The sequence below is a fragment of the Stylophora pistillata genome, chromosome 7 (genome assembly GCF_964205215.1).
Source record: "Stylophora pistillata chromosome 7, jaStyPist1.2, whole genome shotgun sequence".
NCBI lineage: Eukaryota > Metazoa > Cnidaria > Anthozoa > Scleractinia > Pocilloporidae > Stylophora > Stylophora pistillata.
Genome location: NC_142525.1, coordinates 5,214,461 through 5,233,058, shown reverse-complemented (window position 1 = coordinate 5,233,058; position 18,598 = coordinate 5,214,461). Strand labels below are relative to the sequence as shown.

Genomic DNA, 18,598 nt, shown 5'->3' with positions numbered 1-18,598 from the left:
ATTAAAGGGAGAAGTTACTTGTTAATCACTTTTGGGAGTGTTTAACTGCTGGGTTAATATCAAAGCACTTAAATGAAAGAAACAAGTCGCCTGCATTGGTGAGTTGTCTGATGAGCTGATAGACTTATTGCCTGATTGATTGTTGAATTAACTGACTCCTTGGTTGATTGCAGTGGACCAATCTCTAAGAGTATGTTCCACAAGGTGATGATAGATGTTCCTCAGGATCTGCGACAGCTGTAAGATCTTACACTGATTTTTTTCAATTATTGGGTATTTACCTTGCAATTATAACTACTGGAAAACATAGGGGGTTTTTGGTACCGTGTAGTGGTGATTTTGCACAGCTATTCGCATTTGAGAGGTCACACTAACTCTCTAGTATTAATCCGTACAAATTTGTAGAATACATTCCAAAGGTTCCTGTATATAAGCCATGTCCCTGATTTGTTATCATGGGAATTTTGAGGAAAAAAGGGCAGCTTATTTGCCAGTGTTTATAGTAATCAATATATGGTATGCCAATGTGATGAATGTTGAAGGTAGAGTTGTGTTAAAAAAAGGATGCAGAAACATTTCAAAAGTAATGAATTGTCAATTGATTAGTGAGCTTGTAAATGATTGCGACTCTACTTAAATTGATAACAAATCGAATATCAGATTCGTCAATTTTGGAGTTTTAACTTGTGTGTGCTATACAAGACTTAGCAAGACACAAATGTTGTGGGTTTCCTTTCTTATTCACCCATAATGGAGTGACTGAAATTTTTACTTGTTAATTTATCATTTAAACAAGTTTGCTCTTGTTTACGTGGGTCTTTATTTGTTATCAAAATATGCCACAAAAATTTAAGTCAAGAGCCAGGTTTGGGGCAAGATTAAAGCTTATTAGTCTTTTGATCCAGTAGCCTTCAATCTTCTTGAACATTTCTCAAGATTTTGTGTGATTGTAAAATATTTTGGCAATAATGGTCATGGTTTGTGTTAAACTGAAAAGTGGCTTGTGTCTTTCTTTCATAGTTGCAAAGGTGAGACGATGCACAGGGAGTTCAAGAAACAATGTGGTGCCTCTTGTGTGTATTACCATGATGAACTTGGAGTGCTTGTTGCTTTGGTAAGAGTGCATACACGACTTGTTTGACCCTTTACGTCTTAATATCAGCATTTATATTCTCCATGCTGTCCTTTATACATATCCCTTTGGCACTGAAAAGGAGAAGTGACATTAAAAATCAAGAGGTTTTGAAGTTTGTGAGCCTAATGTCTGATTCAGTAGTGATATCTTGGTGAGAAATTAGATGTTAGTTCACCCCCAAGGATAAAGGGTTAAAACCTCAAGAGAGAATCCTAAATGCTGAGTGTTTAGGTCACAGCCTCAATATCTACTTTTCAAAGTCACCATTTAGTGACTGCAAATTATGAAGTGGTCACCAGAATTATAAGCTGTTACATAAGTTTCCAAATTCTTCTCTGGTATACATGGCAACCTAACTGGTCACAGCTTGAAGCTCTAGGCAGCATTGTTTAAAACATTATGAGAAAGTTTTGTGAAATGAAAGGAATGAAACATTGCCCCTAAGAATTGGATTTAATAGGACTAAAACTGGCCATTTCGGGGTCCTTGTTGGGGTCCCTGTGGTTTGTTCCTGTGGAAGGCACATTGCTTCACTCCACTTGGGATTGCAGAATAAATAGTACTGTACCAGCTCTTTATGGAAACCTCTTCAGAAATAGCAGCTGTACTCAGTATGAACTCTCTACATGCTATGGGAACACAGATAGTGATGTGGATGTATCTTAAATGCTGACTGAAAAAATTGAGGTCTTCAAATGTGTAATATCCATATTATTTTCATGGCCTTGTAGTTAATCATTGTGCAGCTCAATATTAGATCAAGAGAACTTTCAAGGCCTTGAAGTTTTGTTTGGTGAAAGTAAAATCTGTGTTTTCAAAATAACTTCTTGTTGTTCTTTTCTGACAGTCTCGTTCTGAACGCCCAGTGAAGTGTGCAGCTATGCTAAGTGAAATTCATTTCAGAAGTCTAAGAACAAAGATGCTGCTACAGTCCTGGATGGATGAGACAGCAAGACAACTGGAGGTGAGATTCTGCTTTGACTTGTACCTTGGGTTAACTTTTAGCCTGACTAATAAATTATCATTATGGGAGAAACAGTTCTCAATCTGAATTGAAACAGCCAGAATAAGGGGGAGCAGGGTAAACTGAGGGGGTGAATTGGAACACATCACCCTCTGTATGAAAGCAATCCTTGCAGTAATGAACACTTCTCAAGGTAGTGTTCATTAATGTGAGGATCACTTTCATACATTTCTTAAAACTGCAATACACATCTACTATTTTCATATAATTCAAATTCCTTGATACTTCAACCTCTGTTTGGTTTTCTTTCTTGACAGACAGTCACCTTCCTTTCAAGAGTTAGAAAGTTTCCCATCTGTAGACTATAAAAATTCCTTAAAAATTCTCTCTGTCTGTGAAATACACGGTACAGTACCCAAGAATTGGGGCCCTTTGCAAGACATCTACAAACTGTAATGCACTGTAGTCACATAAAGAGACTCTAAATTGTGTTCATTACTTTTGTGGACAGGGTTTGTCTAAGACACTACACACCCCTTGCACAAAGAGGGAGCAAGTCCACTTCAAAAATTGCAACATACCAAAACAAATAGGCAAAATTGATTGAACATATGCCTGCCCACATATTTGAGAAGTTGTCCATGCCAAGACAAATTCTTTTAAATTTGTATTTTGTTTGGTTTTCTTATTTGTTGTAGACTGCAAAGAAACAGATGGGTGTGGTTGAGATGCTGACCCTCCCAGATCATCTGATGGGTCTTGCCATTGGTGCCCAGGGCGCTAACATCCAACAGGCTCGGCGACTGACAGGGATCATCTCCATTGAGGTGGATGAGGAAAACTGCACTTTTCATATTTGTGGAGAAGTAAGTGATTTGTACCTCTTTTTAACCTTTTTAATTTCCAATAGTGATTAGCATGGATCTAGACTAGGTTTTTTTTTTCTTTTTTTTTTTACGTTTTAGAGCGAAGCAAGTGTGAAAGAAGCTAGAAGGTTGTTAGAATTTGCCGAGGAGACTGTTTTTGTTCCGAGACCTCTTGTGGGTGAGTTAAGAAAATTTTTCCTTTTTCCTTTGATGTACTTTTGAAACTCTAGTTCTGCCAATTCCGGTTGTTCCCTTTCTTTCATTATTTCATGAATTACAAGACCTGCTATTTAAGGGTTTCCTTTTTGTAACAAAGAAATATAATTGCACAATTAGAAAGAAAGGCTTTTTTTTTTTGAAAATGAAAATGATTTCCTGTCCGGTTTTTTTACGCATCAAAATGCAATAACTTTGACCGTAAATTGATTCTCTTGTTTGTTGCTGTATTTTTTTCTTTCACCCAGGTAAAGTGATAGGTAAGAGTGGTCGCATTATCCAAGACATTGTAGACAGGTCAGGTGTGACGCGTGTCAAGATTGAGCCACCAGAAGATAGATCGTCGATGGACGAGAAGGCTGCCAAGGTTTGTTTTCATTACTTTCACCCCCCCTAGTGTTTCCTATGCATGCAGTACGGACCTATAACTGGCCATGATAGTGCCCTTAACAAGATCCCTTTTGCACAAGAAAATGGCGGGAAACACGACCGGCGACTAACGCGGGAAAAATGTGCAATTAACTTCACGGGTCACTGGACAAGCGTTGCCGAGCGCGGGGACAGGGTTTCTCGTGCAAAGCGTGGAAAACTTGGAATTGGAATACTTACCCTCAACTCGAGACTCTGCGTCCGTTGTCAAGCGGGAGAAAACACGTTGTTGCCGTCTACGGTAGGAGTAGGGGAATTAAGTTTGCTCCAAGCGCTGGTAACACAGAGCGCCCAGCACGGGCTAACGTACGGTCGTTGCTAAGCGCCGAGAAACCTACTACGGAGGCTGAGTGTGCATAATCTCGAACATGACGTAATTTGTTTGTTTCTTTTTTTTTCCACATAATTTGTTTCAGAAAGAAGTTTCCTTCCTTTTTGTTGGAACAAAGGAGTGCATCGCCAATGCTCGGATGATGTTAGATTATCATTTATCGCATCTAAGGGTGAGCATTTAATCTAATGTTGGATCGGTGGACAACAAGGCTGTCGATGGGAACTAACTCGGCGAGCAATGTTTATGTGGAGGGCTCCAAGTTGTCGTGGAAGGAATTAAATACATAAGTTCGCTGGGCACAGAGAAGTTAACTTTACAGGGGATCAAAGAGTAATGCAGTGGCCGTGTAAATGGCTTAGACTGTATCGACTGCAAGTTTTTTCTTGTATTATTATACAGGATGTTGAGCTGATGAAGAAAGAGAAAGAAGGTCTGGACAGTCAGCTCAGGAGTATGGGGATAAACCCGCCCCCAGGCCCCGCTTATATACCCACTCCCGCGGAGATGCGGCCTGGACCGAGCCTCTCCTTCATTGGTCAAGACAATATGTTGAGCCTGCGAGACCGTTCTCTTACCACCGAGAGTTTCGCTGGGGATTTGAGTGAGGGGATGTTCGTGAGCACGAAAGACGGCCCGAGAACGAAGCCGACGATACGAATAAGGTCGAGCAGTGAGTCGGAAGGTACTGAGAACAAAGCAAACTCACAGCAGTCCACAAAGGTAAGTTTTAAATTTGAGCTTGGATCGTGATAAACCGGGAAAGCTTTTTTGACTACCTGACTTCTTTAAGTCACAACTGATCATGATCTTCATCATGATCTTGCATCGTTCTGAATCTTGTTTTTTTGTTGCAGAATACTGGAAACCGGCGGGCATCAACGCCTACACCAGAATTGAAAGGAATCGAGGAGGAGACTGAGGAGAGCGATCATGGGAAGAGTGAGTCTGGGGCGACCGAAAAAGATGAAGCCAGCGGGAAAGAGGAGGCCGTAACATGTAAGTTTGTTCAAGGAAACTTCGGTATTTCCCTTTAGTCTTGAGTGTGGTTAGCCTGCCTGCAGGCGCTAGTTTGTGTTTTCAAGCGCGAGTATATTCGCTCAGCATATCGGATGGGTGGAAGATTTGGGACGAGTGACAAAGCGAGGGGGAGGGGGGATGTTTTTCGGTTTTTTTCTCCCCTTTTCCCCCTCCCCGTTGCTTTGTCACTCGCCCCAGATCTTTCACCCGTCCAATATGGCTAGATTGTGGTTGGTTAGAAAGGTAGCATGGACATTATTGACCTTTCCAGAAAAGCGTTGGGTATTGAGGAAAATGAAGCGAAATAATCAATTCCATTTTCGATACTCGAAATCACTCCTTACGTTGCGTGATTGACCATTGCGCAAATTACGATCAAAGTAATTATTTCCAATCAACATCATCTGCTATAATACGCAGAATTCAGTAGTCTTTTCCTATGAGAGTATTTTCACGTGACGTCTTCTTTTGACTTGTTTCCAGCTTCCTCCCCACCAAGAGAAGGAAAAGCTAGAAGACCCTCACCTTGGTTCGCCGGAGGCAACCGACGAACAGATAGCGAAGGAAAAGACGAGAAACGAAACGATGCACAACGAAAGAACAGCGATCATAATGACTCGAGAATAAACCACGGCAACGGAAGCAAACAGCAGGGCCGACAAGATCAGAGGCATCGAAGCGGAAGTAAAACTCAACAGCAAAGGCAACAGTCGCAACCAGTACAAAGACCGCGGGGAAATAACGGCGGCCAATTCCGGTCGAGCAGTGGAAGTCTCTCAGCGAACTGGAGAGAGCGCCAATCTGAGCCCACACCGAAGGATAAAGCGAAGGAAGTTGAGGTTAAGAAAGATAGTGAAAAGAACACGGAGCGGAAGGTCTCTAAAGGAGACGAAGATAAGAAGGCAAAAATACCTGAGGAGGTGAAACAAAATGGTGATGCCAAGAGCCCGGATGAGAAACCGAGCGGGCCTGTGAGCGATGAAAAGCCCCCCGACGCATGCACGGCTAAAAGCAAGACCTCGGAGACCAAGGAACCAGCCCTAGAGAACTAAACAAAACTTGTATGGGAACCATTCCTTTGATGTAGAAAATTGTACAGACAGATAGAAATCTATCTATCTATTGAATTATAACAACTAATTTATCGATGGATCAGATCTCGGCCTATTTAATTTTTACGCTCAGTGAGTGACCTACCGCCGTTCTTTTCGTGTTTCAAGCGAACGATTTCATTTCTAGGAACGATCTTTATCGATCCTCCCCACTCCATAGTAGTTAGTTTTGGGAAATCCTCGACCAACCAAACACTCTTTTGTAATGGTTTATAGGACCCTATTTAGGAAACTGAAATTACAAACTACTTCTTTCCGCACTCTTACACTTTGCAAACGTTAACTTCTACTGACGCCAACAATTGAAAGATACTTACTGCGATACTGTGAAAGATTGAAATTGCCAGATCTCAAATGATTTTAAAATTCATATTTTTATAACTCGATGCAAGTTACATCTAAGTGATGCAAAGAATAAAATGACGAGCAGTTAATGACACGATGCATATTTTTGCTGCAAGGGACTCCTATATCACCATCCTAGACCCAGATATTTCCCCGTCTAGCTTTCTCACTCAGGCAACAAGTATATTACACGTGCCTACACCCAATCTTTACTTCTGAGGAATCACCTTAACATGCTACCATTCAAGTCTATCAATGACTTCATTTTCTCGTATACAATAATATATATATTTAGCCAAGTTTAAAAGCGGAGCTCGCATAATTTATCCCCGCACGTCTCAAGGGCACAACGCCATGCCCCTGCCAGGACTAGAACCCGGGTCTTCCGACTCGGAGACCGGCAGTGCACAGACCACTGGACTACAGGACAAAGCCGTGACGTTGGCGTGCCCGCGGTGCAGTTGACCGCGCATGCTAAAAGAGTAGCACCTTGTACGGACGTCCGTGCGAGTCATAAGTCCAAATGTTTTCGGCTTGATGGGTTACTACTATCATTTTGTATAATTATGGGGCTACGCTCTTACGAAAGATTACACCAGGCTGCATTTCAGTTTTGAATTACAGATTTCACTTCAAATTTTGTTTGAACGATTTCTTAACATAGAAAATAACGAACCTTCCTAATTTTCGTTCTGACTGACCACACGTCCTCAGAGTTTGCACTAAGCACTCAGCACAGTTTCGATGCAAATTTTCCAAATGTAACTTGTCTTGCTTAATGCACGTTTTTAACGGACAGGCAAGAGCCAACATTTGTTTAAATAGGAGAATAAGCTTGCCGACATATTTCTTTAATAACACTATTTCGCGCAAGAACTGAAAGTTTAGTCATGGTCTAAAGCACATCGACGTCTTCATTTCCTTCAAACTAATCCGCTTCCAGACGATGTATACCTATTGTTACTAATATATAGTTTTCGTCATACGATTCACATTTTTGCTATGAGCATTGCTCGTTTAAAATACACATCAAGAGCAAAAGCCTACTCTAGTCTCCTTAAATTCAATTTTTTAAATAACTGCATGTTCCAGTACCACGCAAGGCATATTCGCCCAAGTCCACAAACGGTACACACTCTAGCCAGAAGCGACACTATGCCTCGGTCTGTAGTATTGTGTGACAAATAGACCACTTACGGCGAGATTACGAAGCTTTACTGCGAGATTGCAGAACTCAATTGGATGAAAATATAGGAATTCATTCTTCTATAGGATGAAAATATAGGAATTCATTCTTATTAATTTATCTATCTCATCTAATTGATGACCACAACTTCAATTCCTTGCTTCAAATCTTTGTAACGCAACATTAACTTTGGAATTGCCTTAAGTTCTTGTAACCAGTTACCAGTCCAGTTTTTCACTCGGCCTCAGGCCCTTGCTCGTCGTCGTCGTCTCCTGAATTTGGTTCCTCTTCTTGTTCCTGAAATTGTACTAGCTGGGCATGCCTGTTCACAGCCTGGCCAGCAGAGTACAGCACTTTTTCTATCACGCCAGATTTCGGGGCTCGAATTACGTGCTGCAAAATAAGGCATTTCCTTGAAAAACACACATGCAAGCTTGTGACGTTCACAGCATGCTTCAATTTAAAAATTCACCCAAAACCAGGCGGGTCAAGGAGACTTGAGCCAGTTAGGTGACGAAGAAATAAGATGACCTTTACTGAATTTCCAGCGCTGGATACGGGTTGCAACTGGTTTACGTATAAGGGCGCCTTTCGACTAAGTGTCATAAAACCAAAACCAATACAATCACCACAGCCAATCATAGGACGGAAGATATTACACGGAGCCAATGAGAACCCGAAGTACAAACAATTAAACGCCGAAAGCGCTGGAAAACGTGAGTCCCTAAGTCGCGATTGTTTTCAGTTTTGGAATATGATTGGTAGAGAAAATGGCACGAGTTTTCTTGACCAATCACAGAGCGATATAAAGTAAAAACAAAGCAAACCGGATCACTTTCGACACTCAACTGAGAGTTGCTCTATCAAAAAGGGCAGCATACACAAAAGAAAACATGTATTATAATTCACAAAAATTTGGTCAAAGAAAGTGATGACGAGAACTTTGTTAGCCAGTCGTGCAACTCAGCACAGCAACGTTGCTTTGAGGCCTACCCTCTGCTTTCCTTATCTTTTTTCTCCCTCCTTCTCTCTCGTTTAATGTTACTTCAGTCTTGTGAGAGCCATCGGAAACAACCGAAATCTTTCTTACCTCCATTTTCATGGCCTCCATGACAACTAGCGTCTCGCCTTCTTTTACTGTCTGTCCTGGCTCCACGAAAACCTGCGCCAGACATCGAAACAATAGTGTGTCATACTTACCGATGGCAAAGTGAGGACAATTTTACCATCCTTGAAAAAAAACTCAGACATTTTATTCCACTTCACAGTATTCGGAAGGTTTCGTGGTTAGCATCTTCTTTCCGAAGCGAGCCGAAGAGTTTCCAACTCCCGAAATTGATAATTTCGAAATTTCTAAGATTTCGTACGTCAAACTTAAGGTCTTAAATATTTACACTTCTTTGAATTGCTGAGCGACATTTTTTCAGTTTTAGCAAATGTCTACATATATCACCGATAAAGAAAACAGATTTAAAGAGAGTCGATATTCTTCTAAGGCTCAAAGAGCACTTTCGAATAGGTTTTACCTAATCATTGTAACCTTGGCAGTCTTCCAGAAATTGTCAATCCAAACTAACGGGTGGGGGGAGGGAAAGTAGGATCACTACCGGCCTCACATCACCACACGTACCTTTACAACAGTGCCTGTCATTGGCGCAATCGCAGAACCTTGGGTTACAGCCGACGGACCACCCCTCAAGAACTTGGGAACCGGGCGACGTAATTTGTGACAGCCATCCTAAGACGAGAACCAAAACGTAATTCAGCGTTCCGTTCGACAATCGCCACGAGGAATTCGGTCATTAACGCGGGAAAACGCAAGCAATCACGCGGCGACATGTTTTAATTTTGCATCTGATAGGTCAGGCGGATGTGGCACGTGTCTCTGAACCAATCACAAAGCATAATGAAGAAAAACAAATTCATTCCCGGTTTACTTTTGACGCTCAGTTAAAAACTGCGTTATGAGTAATTCTGATTCAAAAGCTAACACTATGTAGGGTGCTGCGAGCGAAATAACAATTCACGCAAACTTTGGCCGAGGTCTAATTCATGCGTGTACCTTGGTAAATATGTGTATGGTTCCCTCCAAGTCAACAAGCCAAGATTTGAAGACACGTCCGTCTACATTAGCTGTGAGGCTGACTCGCGAACCCTCTGATTGTAGCTTGCCTTTCGCGTGCATGCGACGACCTTCGATCTGCGCAATACAAAATGGGATCATAACCACTTAGAATCTGAGTTTATACCGAGTTCTTTTTTAATATGTCGTATTTTCCGGGCAAGAGGTCCTTGTTGGAAAAAGCTCTACCCTAGGACTTTGGTTTGGCTGAGTTGTAAAAAATTGCCTAAGATGCCGCTTTATTCTCCGGTTAACAACAACTTTTGCTTACCCTATAGCATATTATTACAACAATATATATAAGTTTTATTCTATAGTTAACGTGTAAGGAGCACTGGAACCCAAAATAACCAAGGGGTAAACGAAACTGAGTACCATGTTCTCCAAAAACGATTTTCAGCCACATTGACAGCCATATTGCTTTTTTGATAGGTAGGGGAGGTGTCAGCCGTGTAGTATTTCATGTAATATCGTACAAAAAGTCTCTTTCTGTCTGTATTTGATGGCGACCATTCTATAATATTGGGTCGCAACAATGATGACGAATTGGAAAATAATTGTGCTTAGCGCCCTGAATTGGTTAACAATCAAATCGCAAATAACAAAGTTGAAAAAATGCGAAAACCGTGACTAAAACCACATCAACGTTTTTCAAATATAGCAAAGTTTATCACGAGCCTAAATTAAATATTGCTTGCCTTAATGCCGACAAGTCACGCATACTCCTACTTCTACACTTACTTCTAAATTATAAGTTCCATCCTTGTTGTAAGAGATAATGATATACACCTCTAAAAAAGAAAAGCCAAACATTACGGGTTTTGTTCTAGAAAATTTTGTTGTTGTTCATCGTGGTTTGGTAGATAAATGAACATTTGATCGCTTGTCTCACGATGTAGAGTTAAGCTATCATTTGTATTGATCGCGGTATAAATTACGGTTTAGAGTACCATTCAGTGTTGGACAGGGAGTGCGGCTCGTGTTGAAGGATCCAATGAAGAACTTACTTTTATGAATATCAAGATTTTTCTTCTTTGACAAAATAAGAAAGAAATTTCTTGCAGATATAGACTCACTTTAAAAAGGCAATTAACTTTTATGGTCTAGCAATTTTTCGTTGTAAAATGTTTTTTTCCTATTTTCTTCTAGATACCTCTATCTGTTAAAATAACAGTAAACTCGAACAAAAATCTTAAATTCTCAGCAAAACCGCACGGACATCATTTAGTTTTCTTACTTCTATCACCGTCGTCCAGTCGTATTTTTCTCTTTGCCACGTTGTTAAGTCTGAAGCTCACATTAGAATTCCACACTGAAAACGGATCTACAAAGATAAGAACAAAAAATCAGAAATGTGCTAAAATAAATAAAATTTTTGTACACGAAACATAACATAACAAGTTCAAAATATATGAACTTCATATATTCATCGTATCTGATTTATCATCACGGGTTTATTACGAATCAACTTAACGGCCTGCTCCCAGTTGGCTTGTTAGCTCAATTGGTAGAGCGCTGCACTAGTATCGCAGAGGTCAGTGGTTCGAATCCCGTACAAGCCCGATTTCTTTCAGGTCTGATTTTCGCTATTGCATAAATAGCGCTCTCTACTGCGAGGATCGTGCATCATGCGAAACATAACATCATTGGAGATGCGAACGAGAATTTTCAAGCATTTCGTTCAGTTTTCACTTTTTAACTTTCATATTCTGATTTAAAACACCGCGATTTTACTCAAGACTGAAGAAAGCTTTGACGAGAAAACCTTGTTCCCAGGGTCTCTCCTGGGGGCGGGAAGATGAGAGACCCTGGGAACCTGCTTTTCGGAGAAGTCCTTCCCGCGAGTCACCTCTCCCCTCCACCCGTCAACAAAAATTTTCTCACCAGTAGAGAGCGCAGCTCTTTTTTCCTGTTCTTGTCTTTCAAGCAATAAGAGTCCCAAGCTTGCTTGCGCCAGTATTTCGTGACTCAGCGGTTTTTTTTCAGGGAACAGCTCTTGATGATGTTGCTGTAATGAATTTTAAATGCAGATTATTGATGTTTTTACACCCAACAGCGCATTACCCGGATTTACGAAAATGTTCCAACAATTTTTAACAAGTCTCGAAGATGTTACGACGTCGTCCGATAATTGACGAAGGTGTTCCGCGAAGGTTGCATGAAGATGTTACAAAACTACACAAGATTGTAAAGGGCAGATACTGAAAAACACTGAAATGCGACGAATACTCCCACAAAAATAGCACAACACCTTCTATTCACACCTTCGCATCCCCGCAACAACTATCGGTTTCTTGACGACATAACTACTTTTTTCTCAAGGCTTTAAAAACGTTGGACGCAAAAAGTATTTCCACCCACCTTAATAAAATCAGTGTGCACGTCACCTTCCTTGAAATGGCTGTGTTCACACAGATTCGACAAGAAACTAATATTTGTGTTCAATCCCACGATCTGTGGAGAGAATGTCGAGTAATCACCGCTTTCAGAAAAAAGAAAGGTTTCTACAAACACTGCTATGTGAAGAAACCTAGTACATACATGATACTGCTGAAGAGATTCCTTCAACAAACTCAAGGCCTGGTCCCTGCTTTCTGACCACACTACAAGTTTTGCGATCATTGGATCATAGTGCACTGATACTTCGTCGCCTGCAAAATAATAGGAAATGAATGAGACATGAAACCATCTGAAAACAAGCACATCACCCAAACACATTGCTTAAAATTGAAAAGATCAAAAATCTTAATTTATAAATCCTTTCAGTCTTTCAGACCTTATCTCAATTTTCAATTTTTTTTTTTTGAGTTTGTTTCTGGATTTGACCCAATGATTACCCCCTTGCTTGCAAAAATCTTTATGGTTCTTCCATTCTTTGGGATCTAGTCTCTACACCATTCTTGGGGTCTGGAAATTTCGATATTTTTTCAAGCATTGAAGACTCGCATGCTTTATGGCAAGAGCTAGATCAAGTTAAAAGATAACGCCAGGTTTAGAATTCTCTTGCCCTTTAAATCCCAAATAGGGGCCTGAAGTCTTGTTGGACTAATGTACAGGTAACTTCCCTTAAGAAGACTGGTCATATTATTCAGGGTGTTTACACCTGCATAAGCTAGCAGAATTACAGGTGATATAAATTGCTCCAAGTAATGCACATACCTTGTCGTACTCCTGTTTCAACTCTAATTGTGTCAGATGGTTCAGGCGTCGACAAATGTAACAGAGGGCCTGCCCCTGGCAGAAAATCACTAAAAACAAACGATCAGAACAATAGTCAGAATTCACAAAAACTGCCTAAAAGAATATCTCTGCTATGGAAGGCAAGGCATCAACTTCGTTGCTCTAAATTCTGCGACAACATTCGTTCATGAACTCCACCATGCCTCCACCAAAGACGACAGTCATGTCACACAGTGAGGCACTGTTAAAAACTTTCAGAGCACACAGTTGCTCAATGGACCAGAATAAAATTACATCACGTGCTAATCACCGCTGTTGAAAATCAGCCAATCATACTGGAGCTTAATAAGCCGTATTCTAACTAAAAAGGATACAAAGTTTGACAGAACCGGCGTGTTCAGTGTTCTCCTTTTCTGGCGGTAATCGGCAATATGAAACACCTGTAGTACCTGGATTATTACCGCCTAAAATCGTTTGTAGTTCTTGAAATTCAAAGGGTGAAAGGATTGCCCTACCGGTTTTAAAATTCGTTTTTCCTGTCATGCTTAAGATAAGGGAGAATACAGGCCGTGGTATTGAACATTTTTATTTCATTACCGAGTTCAATCTTTCCCGTCTTTCTTTTCCTCACGCGAAGCTTTCGACATTGCCGAAGTTCCAAGGTACGATGCCTCCATGGGACTCGCAATTATTTCTTTGTCTCACGCTCATGACAAGACGAAAAGAACGTACCTGCCCGTTTTCCAACTGAAATAACACAAGGTACAGCCTACCTATCAGGATCTTCAGCATAAATTCTAGCCTCAAATGAGTGTCCAGTTAGCTTGATGTCCTCTTGTGTGAGAGGTAGGGCTTCACCTGCCGCAACTCTTAGCTGCCACTCGACCAGATCCTGTCCTGTGATCATCTCTGACACAGGATGCTCTACCTGGTGGGCACAAAAGAATTCTGTCAGTCAACTCTGTCCCAAAAATTCCCAACGTAAAGAAGAGTGTAACTCGTTTTGCGAAGTTGCATGAGGCGACGAAAAAATCTGAGTTGTCTTCTCGGGACCGAAGCTTCGGATTTAGCCTGTGTATAGCCGCCCCTTGGCCTCCAAAAGAAATTAAGGGCACACAGGTTAAGCACCTGTCATCAATACTCATTTTACGTCACACATTTACTGTTCTACAGTACTCTTTTTACCTGTAAACGTGTGTTCATTTCCATGAAGTAGAAGTTTTGGTCTTTATCCATGATGAACTCAACAGTACCTTAAGAGGAAATAAAAACCATCACACCACACCCATGTATAACTTTCACAATTCCTTTACAGTTTCATTTTAATCATTCCTTTTTGTCTCAAAGACATAGTTACTTCTCATTAATTTAATTTACTGTCCTAAGGTCTTGGTATTGAAACCTTTTACACCCTGACATCAGTATGCATATTCTCCGTACTGTTCTCTATACATTAGCTAAGGTGCTGACAAGGAGAATTTGTTTAACAATCAAAGCTCCGTTAGTCGGTGATCTTTTCCATTATTCTCATGAGCTTAATGTGTGATTCAGGGCTGATATTGTACGAAGAAATTAGATGCTTAGGGGCTATAGGGCTAATAGAGCTAGGTTGACACCAAAAAAAAAAATCTTACATCTTTGCATAGTAACCTTATGAGAGTAGAGAGAATAGTGATCTTGCATCTGTCACCCTTGATAATATGACAATCAATAATTGCTGCTGATTCTTCCTACAAGTTAACTGTACAAAATAAAAACCTCTTTTACGCCCAACAAGGAGTTCACCTTTTTACTCTCGTGAATGACCAAGACAGAAATTCTCCCAACAATATTAATACTAACAATATCAAACAGATACGATGAATATAATTATGAAGTTCATATATTTTGAACTGCGGTTATAGATACGTATGATGCATGATCCTCGCATTAGAGAGCGCTATTTATGCAATAGCGAAAATCAGACCTGAAAAAAAAAAATAAATAAATAAAAAATAAAAAAAAATAAATAAATAAAAAAAAAAATAAAAAAAAAATAATATTTTTTTCAGGTCTGACTTTTGCTATTGCATAAATAGAGCTCTCTACTGCAAGGATCGTGCATCATACGTAAATATCAAACAGACAAGTGATGAGAAAAGACAAGAATATCAATAAGGGGATTATAACTTGATCCAATATCAAATTCTCCAAGGAACATTATATGAATTGTTATGTAGACAACAGAGAGAATTTCCAATGAGATCGTTGTAGTGATGGGTTAATGGTGAAAGGTAATGGTAAACATCGTACCTGCTCCAACATAACCTACTGCCTCTGCTGCTCTGACGGCTGCCTCACCAATTTTCTGCCGCACCTCAGAGGATACTCCCGGGGCAGGAGCTTCTTCGATGATTTTCTGATGTCTTCTTTGAACACTGCAGTCTCTCTCAAACAAGTACACTGTGTTGCCAAAAGTGTCGGCAAATACCTGAACCTCTACATGCCTGGAAAAACAGGTAAAACAGGTAAATGGAGAGTCAGAGGAAGAGTTTTCTTTTGTTCTTAGCCCTTAAACTTCCATAAGTGACCAGGACAGAATTTCTCCTTACAATATCAATACAATAACAAACAGAAAAGTGATGAGAATTAAGGACAAAATATCAATAAGGGGATTTTAGGTGGATCTAATACAAAATTCTCCAAACTAACATGATAAAAACTGTATGGTAGACAGCATGGTGAATCACTTGACTGTTGGATTTTGTGAGTGACAAAAAAAAAAAAAAGAATTGGTGCAAACAAAGAATAAGTCATGTTTTTGTACTATTTATTGTTTTATTACAAAAATACAATTAAGTGTTCATCAATACTTTGACTCCTAACAGTGACCAGCATCTAATTTCTCCTTACAATATCACCCCTGAATCACACATTAAGGTCAGGAGAATAAAGGAAATGATCACCAACTAAAGAAGCTCTTGATTGCTGAACAAATTCTCCTTGTCAGCACCTTAGGAAATGTATTGAGAACAGTATGGAGAATATGTATACTGAATATTAGGATGTGATCCAGGGTTAGTAAAGCATAAGTGCAGCTCAAGTGCTACCAGATACCTGGGAGTGTCCACAAACTTCTCCACTAACATGTTGTCGTCATTGAAGGACTTTAAAGATTCCCTTCTGGCTGATTCAAGGGCATCAGCAAAATCTTCAGGCTTCATTACAATTCTCATTCCCTGAGAAAAGTATTCAAAGATCAGAGCTTCAGAAAATATATTTAATCCAGAGTTTTTAAAGGAGAAGTGATCATGCTTACGAGGAACTTAATCAATTTAAAATAGAAAAATAACTGTCACATTTTTGGTATTTTCCAATAGTAAACAAGCAAACAGACCTTTCCGCCTCCTCCTCTGACAGCCTTTAGCATGACAGGATATCTGGATTAAAAAAAAAAAAAGAGCAGTGAAGGACAAACTTAGAAGAAAAATAAATAAAGAATCACACTTAATTGGAAATAAAATACATTTACCCTATTTTCTCTGCCTCCTGTCTCAATCTCTCGTCTGATTGGTCATCACCATGGTAACCCTCGATGATTGGCACTCCAGCATTGCTCATGATTGCCTTTGATGTACTGCAATAAAAATGCAAGACAGAGTGAGATTGGAGGAAATATTGCCCTACAAGTAATTATAATTATTATTTATGTGAATGTTTTGGTTACCTCTTTATACCCATATCTCTGATTGCTGAAGCTGGTGGTCCAATAAATATCACACCTTCTTTCTCGCAAAGCTCAGCAAATTCTGGTTTCTCTGATAGAAAGCCATAGCCTGGATGAATAGCCTGAATAGGAACGATACAACACTGGTGTTAACATAAATACCAGAAATTAAAGTCATCAGTAGTGGCATATCTGCTAGAACCTAGACTCTGCATTAAGCCTGTGATACTCCCAGCAAAATCAAACTGCATTACGTTGTTTTGAATCATACCTGTGCTCCACTTTTGATGGCAACTTCTATGATCTTCTCCATTTTTAAATAACTTTCTCGAGATGCAGCAGCTCCAATGTGATACGCTTCATCAGCCTAAAGTAATGTTGAGAAATTTTAAAAGTTAAATCAATTATAAACTAAATAATAATAAGAGTTACTTCGCTATAACTTGTGGAGAACTATAACAATAATTTTTTTCCCATTTCTACATTTATTTTAATTCTAATTTCTGACACCCTCCTGGGCTGTAACCAGCACATTCAGTAAAATAAATTGCAAAAGAAAACTTTTTATTAATAATATAAACTACACACAGAGTGTTAGTATCTTCAATTCAATTCAATTACTCCCACCTTGACACAATCAACTCCATTCATGGACCATACAAAACAGATCTCCTTGTATATTTACAGTGATTTTACATTTAACTAATTATCATGATTTACTTATACATTTACAGTGATTTTACATTTAACTAATTAATTATCAATAATAATTAATTAATTAATTATTAATTAATTACCATGATTTACTTACTGTGTCTACATGCATGGAATTCTCATCTGCATCACTGTACACAGCAACTGTTCCTATTCCCATTTTCTTGGCTGTTTTCATCACCCGACAGGCAATCTCACCTCTGTTAGCTATGACAACCTTCTTGATTGCTCTTGAACCTGGGGACAAGACATGCATGTGTAATCAACTCACCAATCACAGTGGGGTAACTAGGGGATGAAGGAGGATCTGAGGAGCCTGTAATCCTACTACCCCTTGTGAGAGCATTTTTTTTTAAGTCAATGCCATACAAATCTTATAAATCAGGTTTGCCAAAATACAAACATTAATTTTGGTAGAATCTACATCGCATTAATCTTTTCCAGTACTAGAAACTTCCTTCATGGTTTCTCAATATCAAGTGGATAAGAACCTGCCAAAATGCCAGGTACAGCGGCAGTATATACGCAACCCTTCATAAAAGGGGCACAGAAATTCGTGACTCTGAACTACCTTTGAAAACTTGAAGTTGTGTGAAGTTCATAACTACCACAAGCTTTTTAACTAATTCACCCATCACTTTAAAATCCTGAATGTGAATTCTCCCCACTGGCTGCTAGAAATTTCTTTGTAAATTAGTTACGAGAATTTGGTATTCGATCAAGATAACAACTTCTGCCTCATGAGCTTGAGTAATACTCACCACATGTTTGCTGGATAATGTACAGATATAATAAGGATAAGTTACATGTTAATCACCTCTGGGAGTAAAAAGTTTAAATCGAGACTTCTGCTCCTTTTTCTTACAATTTTAATCATAATATCGTAACTAATTGTTGACACAATTTATTTAAACCCTGTTAGATCCATGTATTTTGTACGCAAAAAGATTGATATCTGATAAAAAAAAATACTCTCTCTATAGATCCACAAAACTGTGAAATGACCGTAAAGGCATAACTTACAAAATCTCAGAAAACTTACCCGTGGTATAGTTAGAACCAAAAGTCCAAACTAATTTCTTCCTACTAGGCATTATAAAACGAGAAAATTAATACCAGAAGCAAAAAATCTACGTAATAAAAGACAAATTTGAAGGGAAAGTCGATAAAAACCTGTTAGTGGCAAGAAATCTGCAAAACAATTTGCGTTCTAAAAGACTAGCCATGTTGGCCGCCATCTTCTACTCGTTTTCGATTAGTTACACATTGTTA

General features: G+C 39.4%; 2 protein-coding genes across 3 annotated transcripts in view; one reads left to right on the top strand and one right to left on the bottom strand.

Annotated features, from left to right (window-relative positions):
- The window catches only part of LOC111342522 (fragile X messenger ribonucleoprotein 1 homolog A), a 10,467-nt gene extending 3,955 nt beyond the window's left edge, over positions 1-6,512 (top strand). Inside the window, exons 6-15 of the mRNA XM_022949620.2 lie at positions 174-239; positions 1,021-1,114; positions 1,983-2,099; positions 2,798-2,965; positions 3,065-3,143; positions 3,430-3,548; positions 4,027-4,113; positions 4,344-4,664; positions 4,799-4,940; positions 5,445-6,512. Of these exons, the coding sequence (XP_022805355.2) occupies positions 174-239; positions 1,021-1,114; positions 1,983-2,099; positions 2,798-2,965; positions 3,065-3,143; positions 3,430-3,548; positions 4,027-4,113; positions 4,344-4,664; positions 4,799-4,940; positions 5,445-6,013 (1,762 nt within the window). The 3' untranslated portion in view covers positions 6,014-6,512. The remainder of the gene's footprint in view (positions 1-173; positions 240-1,020; positions 1,115-1,982; positions 2,100-2,797; positions 2,966-3,064; positions 3,144-3,429; positions 3,549-4,026; positions 4,114-4,343; positions 4,665-4,798; positions 4,941-5,444) is intronic.
- Positions 6,424-18,598, bottom strand: LOC148726323 (methylcrotonoyl-CoA carboxylase subunit alpha, mitochondrial-like). 2 transcript variants are annotated; one of them, XM_088727029.1, is made up of 21 exons: positions 18,500-18,598; positions 18,369-18,412; positions 17,424-17,563; positions 16,884-16,979; positions 16,613-16,734; positions 16,418-16,522; positions 16,283-16,325; positions 16,003-16,124; positions 15,199-15,392; positions 14,092-14,159; positions 13,680-13,834; positions 12,886-12,974; positions 12,268-12,377; positions 12,088-12,180; positions 11,611-11,734; positions 10,964-11,050; positions 10,468-10,517; positions 9,667-9,804; positions 9,235-9,342; positions 8,695-8,766; positions 6,424-7,997 (listed from the first exon to the last, which is right to left on the bottom strand). In XM_088727029.1, the coding sequence occupies exons 1-21, from the start codon at positions 18,562-18,564 to the stop codon at positions 7,839-7,841; spliced, it is 2,184 nt and encodes a 727-aa protein (XP_088583155.1). In that variant the 5' UTR covers positions 18,565-18,598; the 3' UTR covers positions 6,424-7,838. The 2 variants fall into 2 exon arrangements, with proteins under 2 accessions (XP_088583155.1, XP_088583156.1); XM_088727030.1 differs by having other exon boundaries at positions 18,369-18,409; positions 18,500-18,593.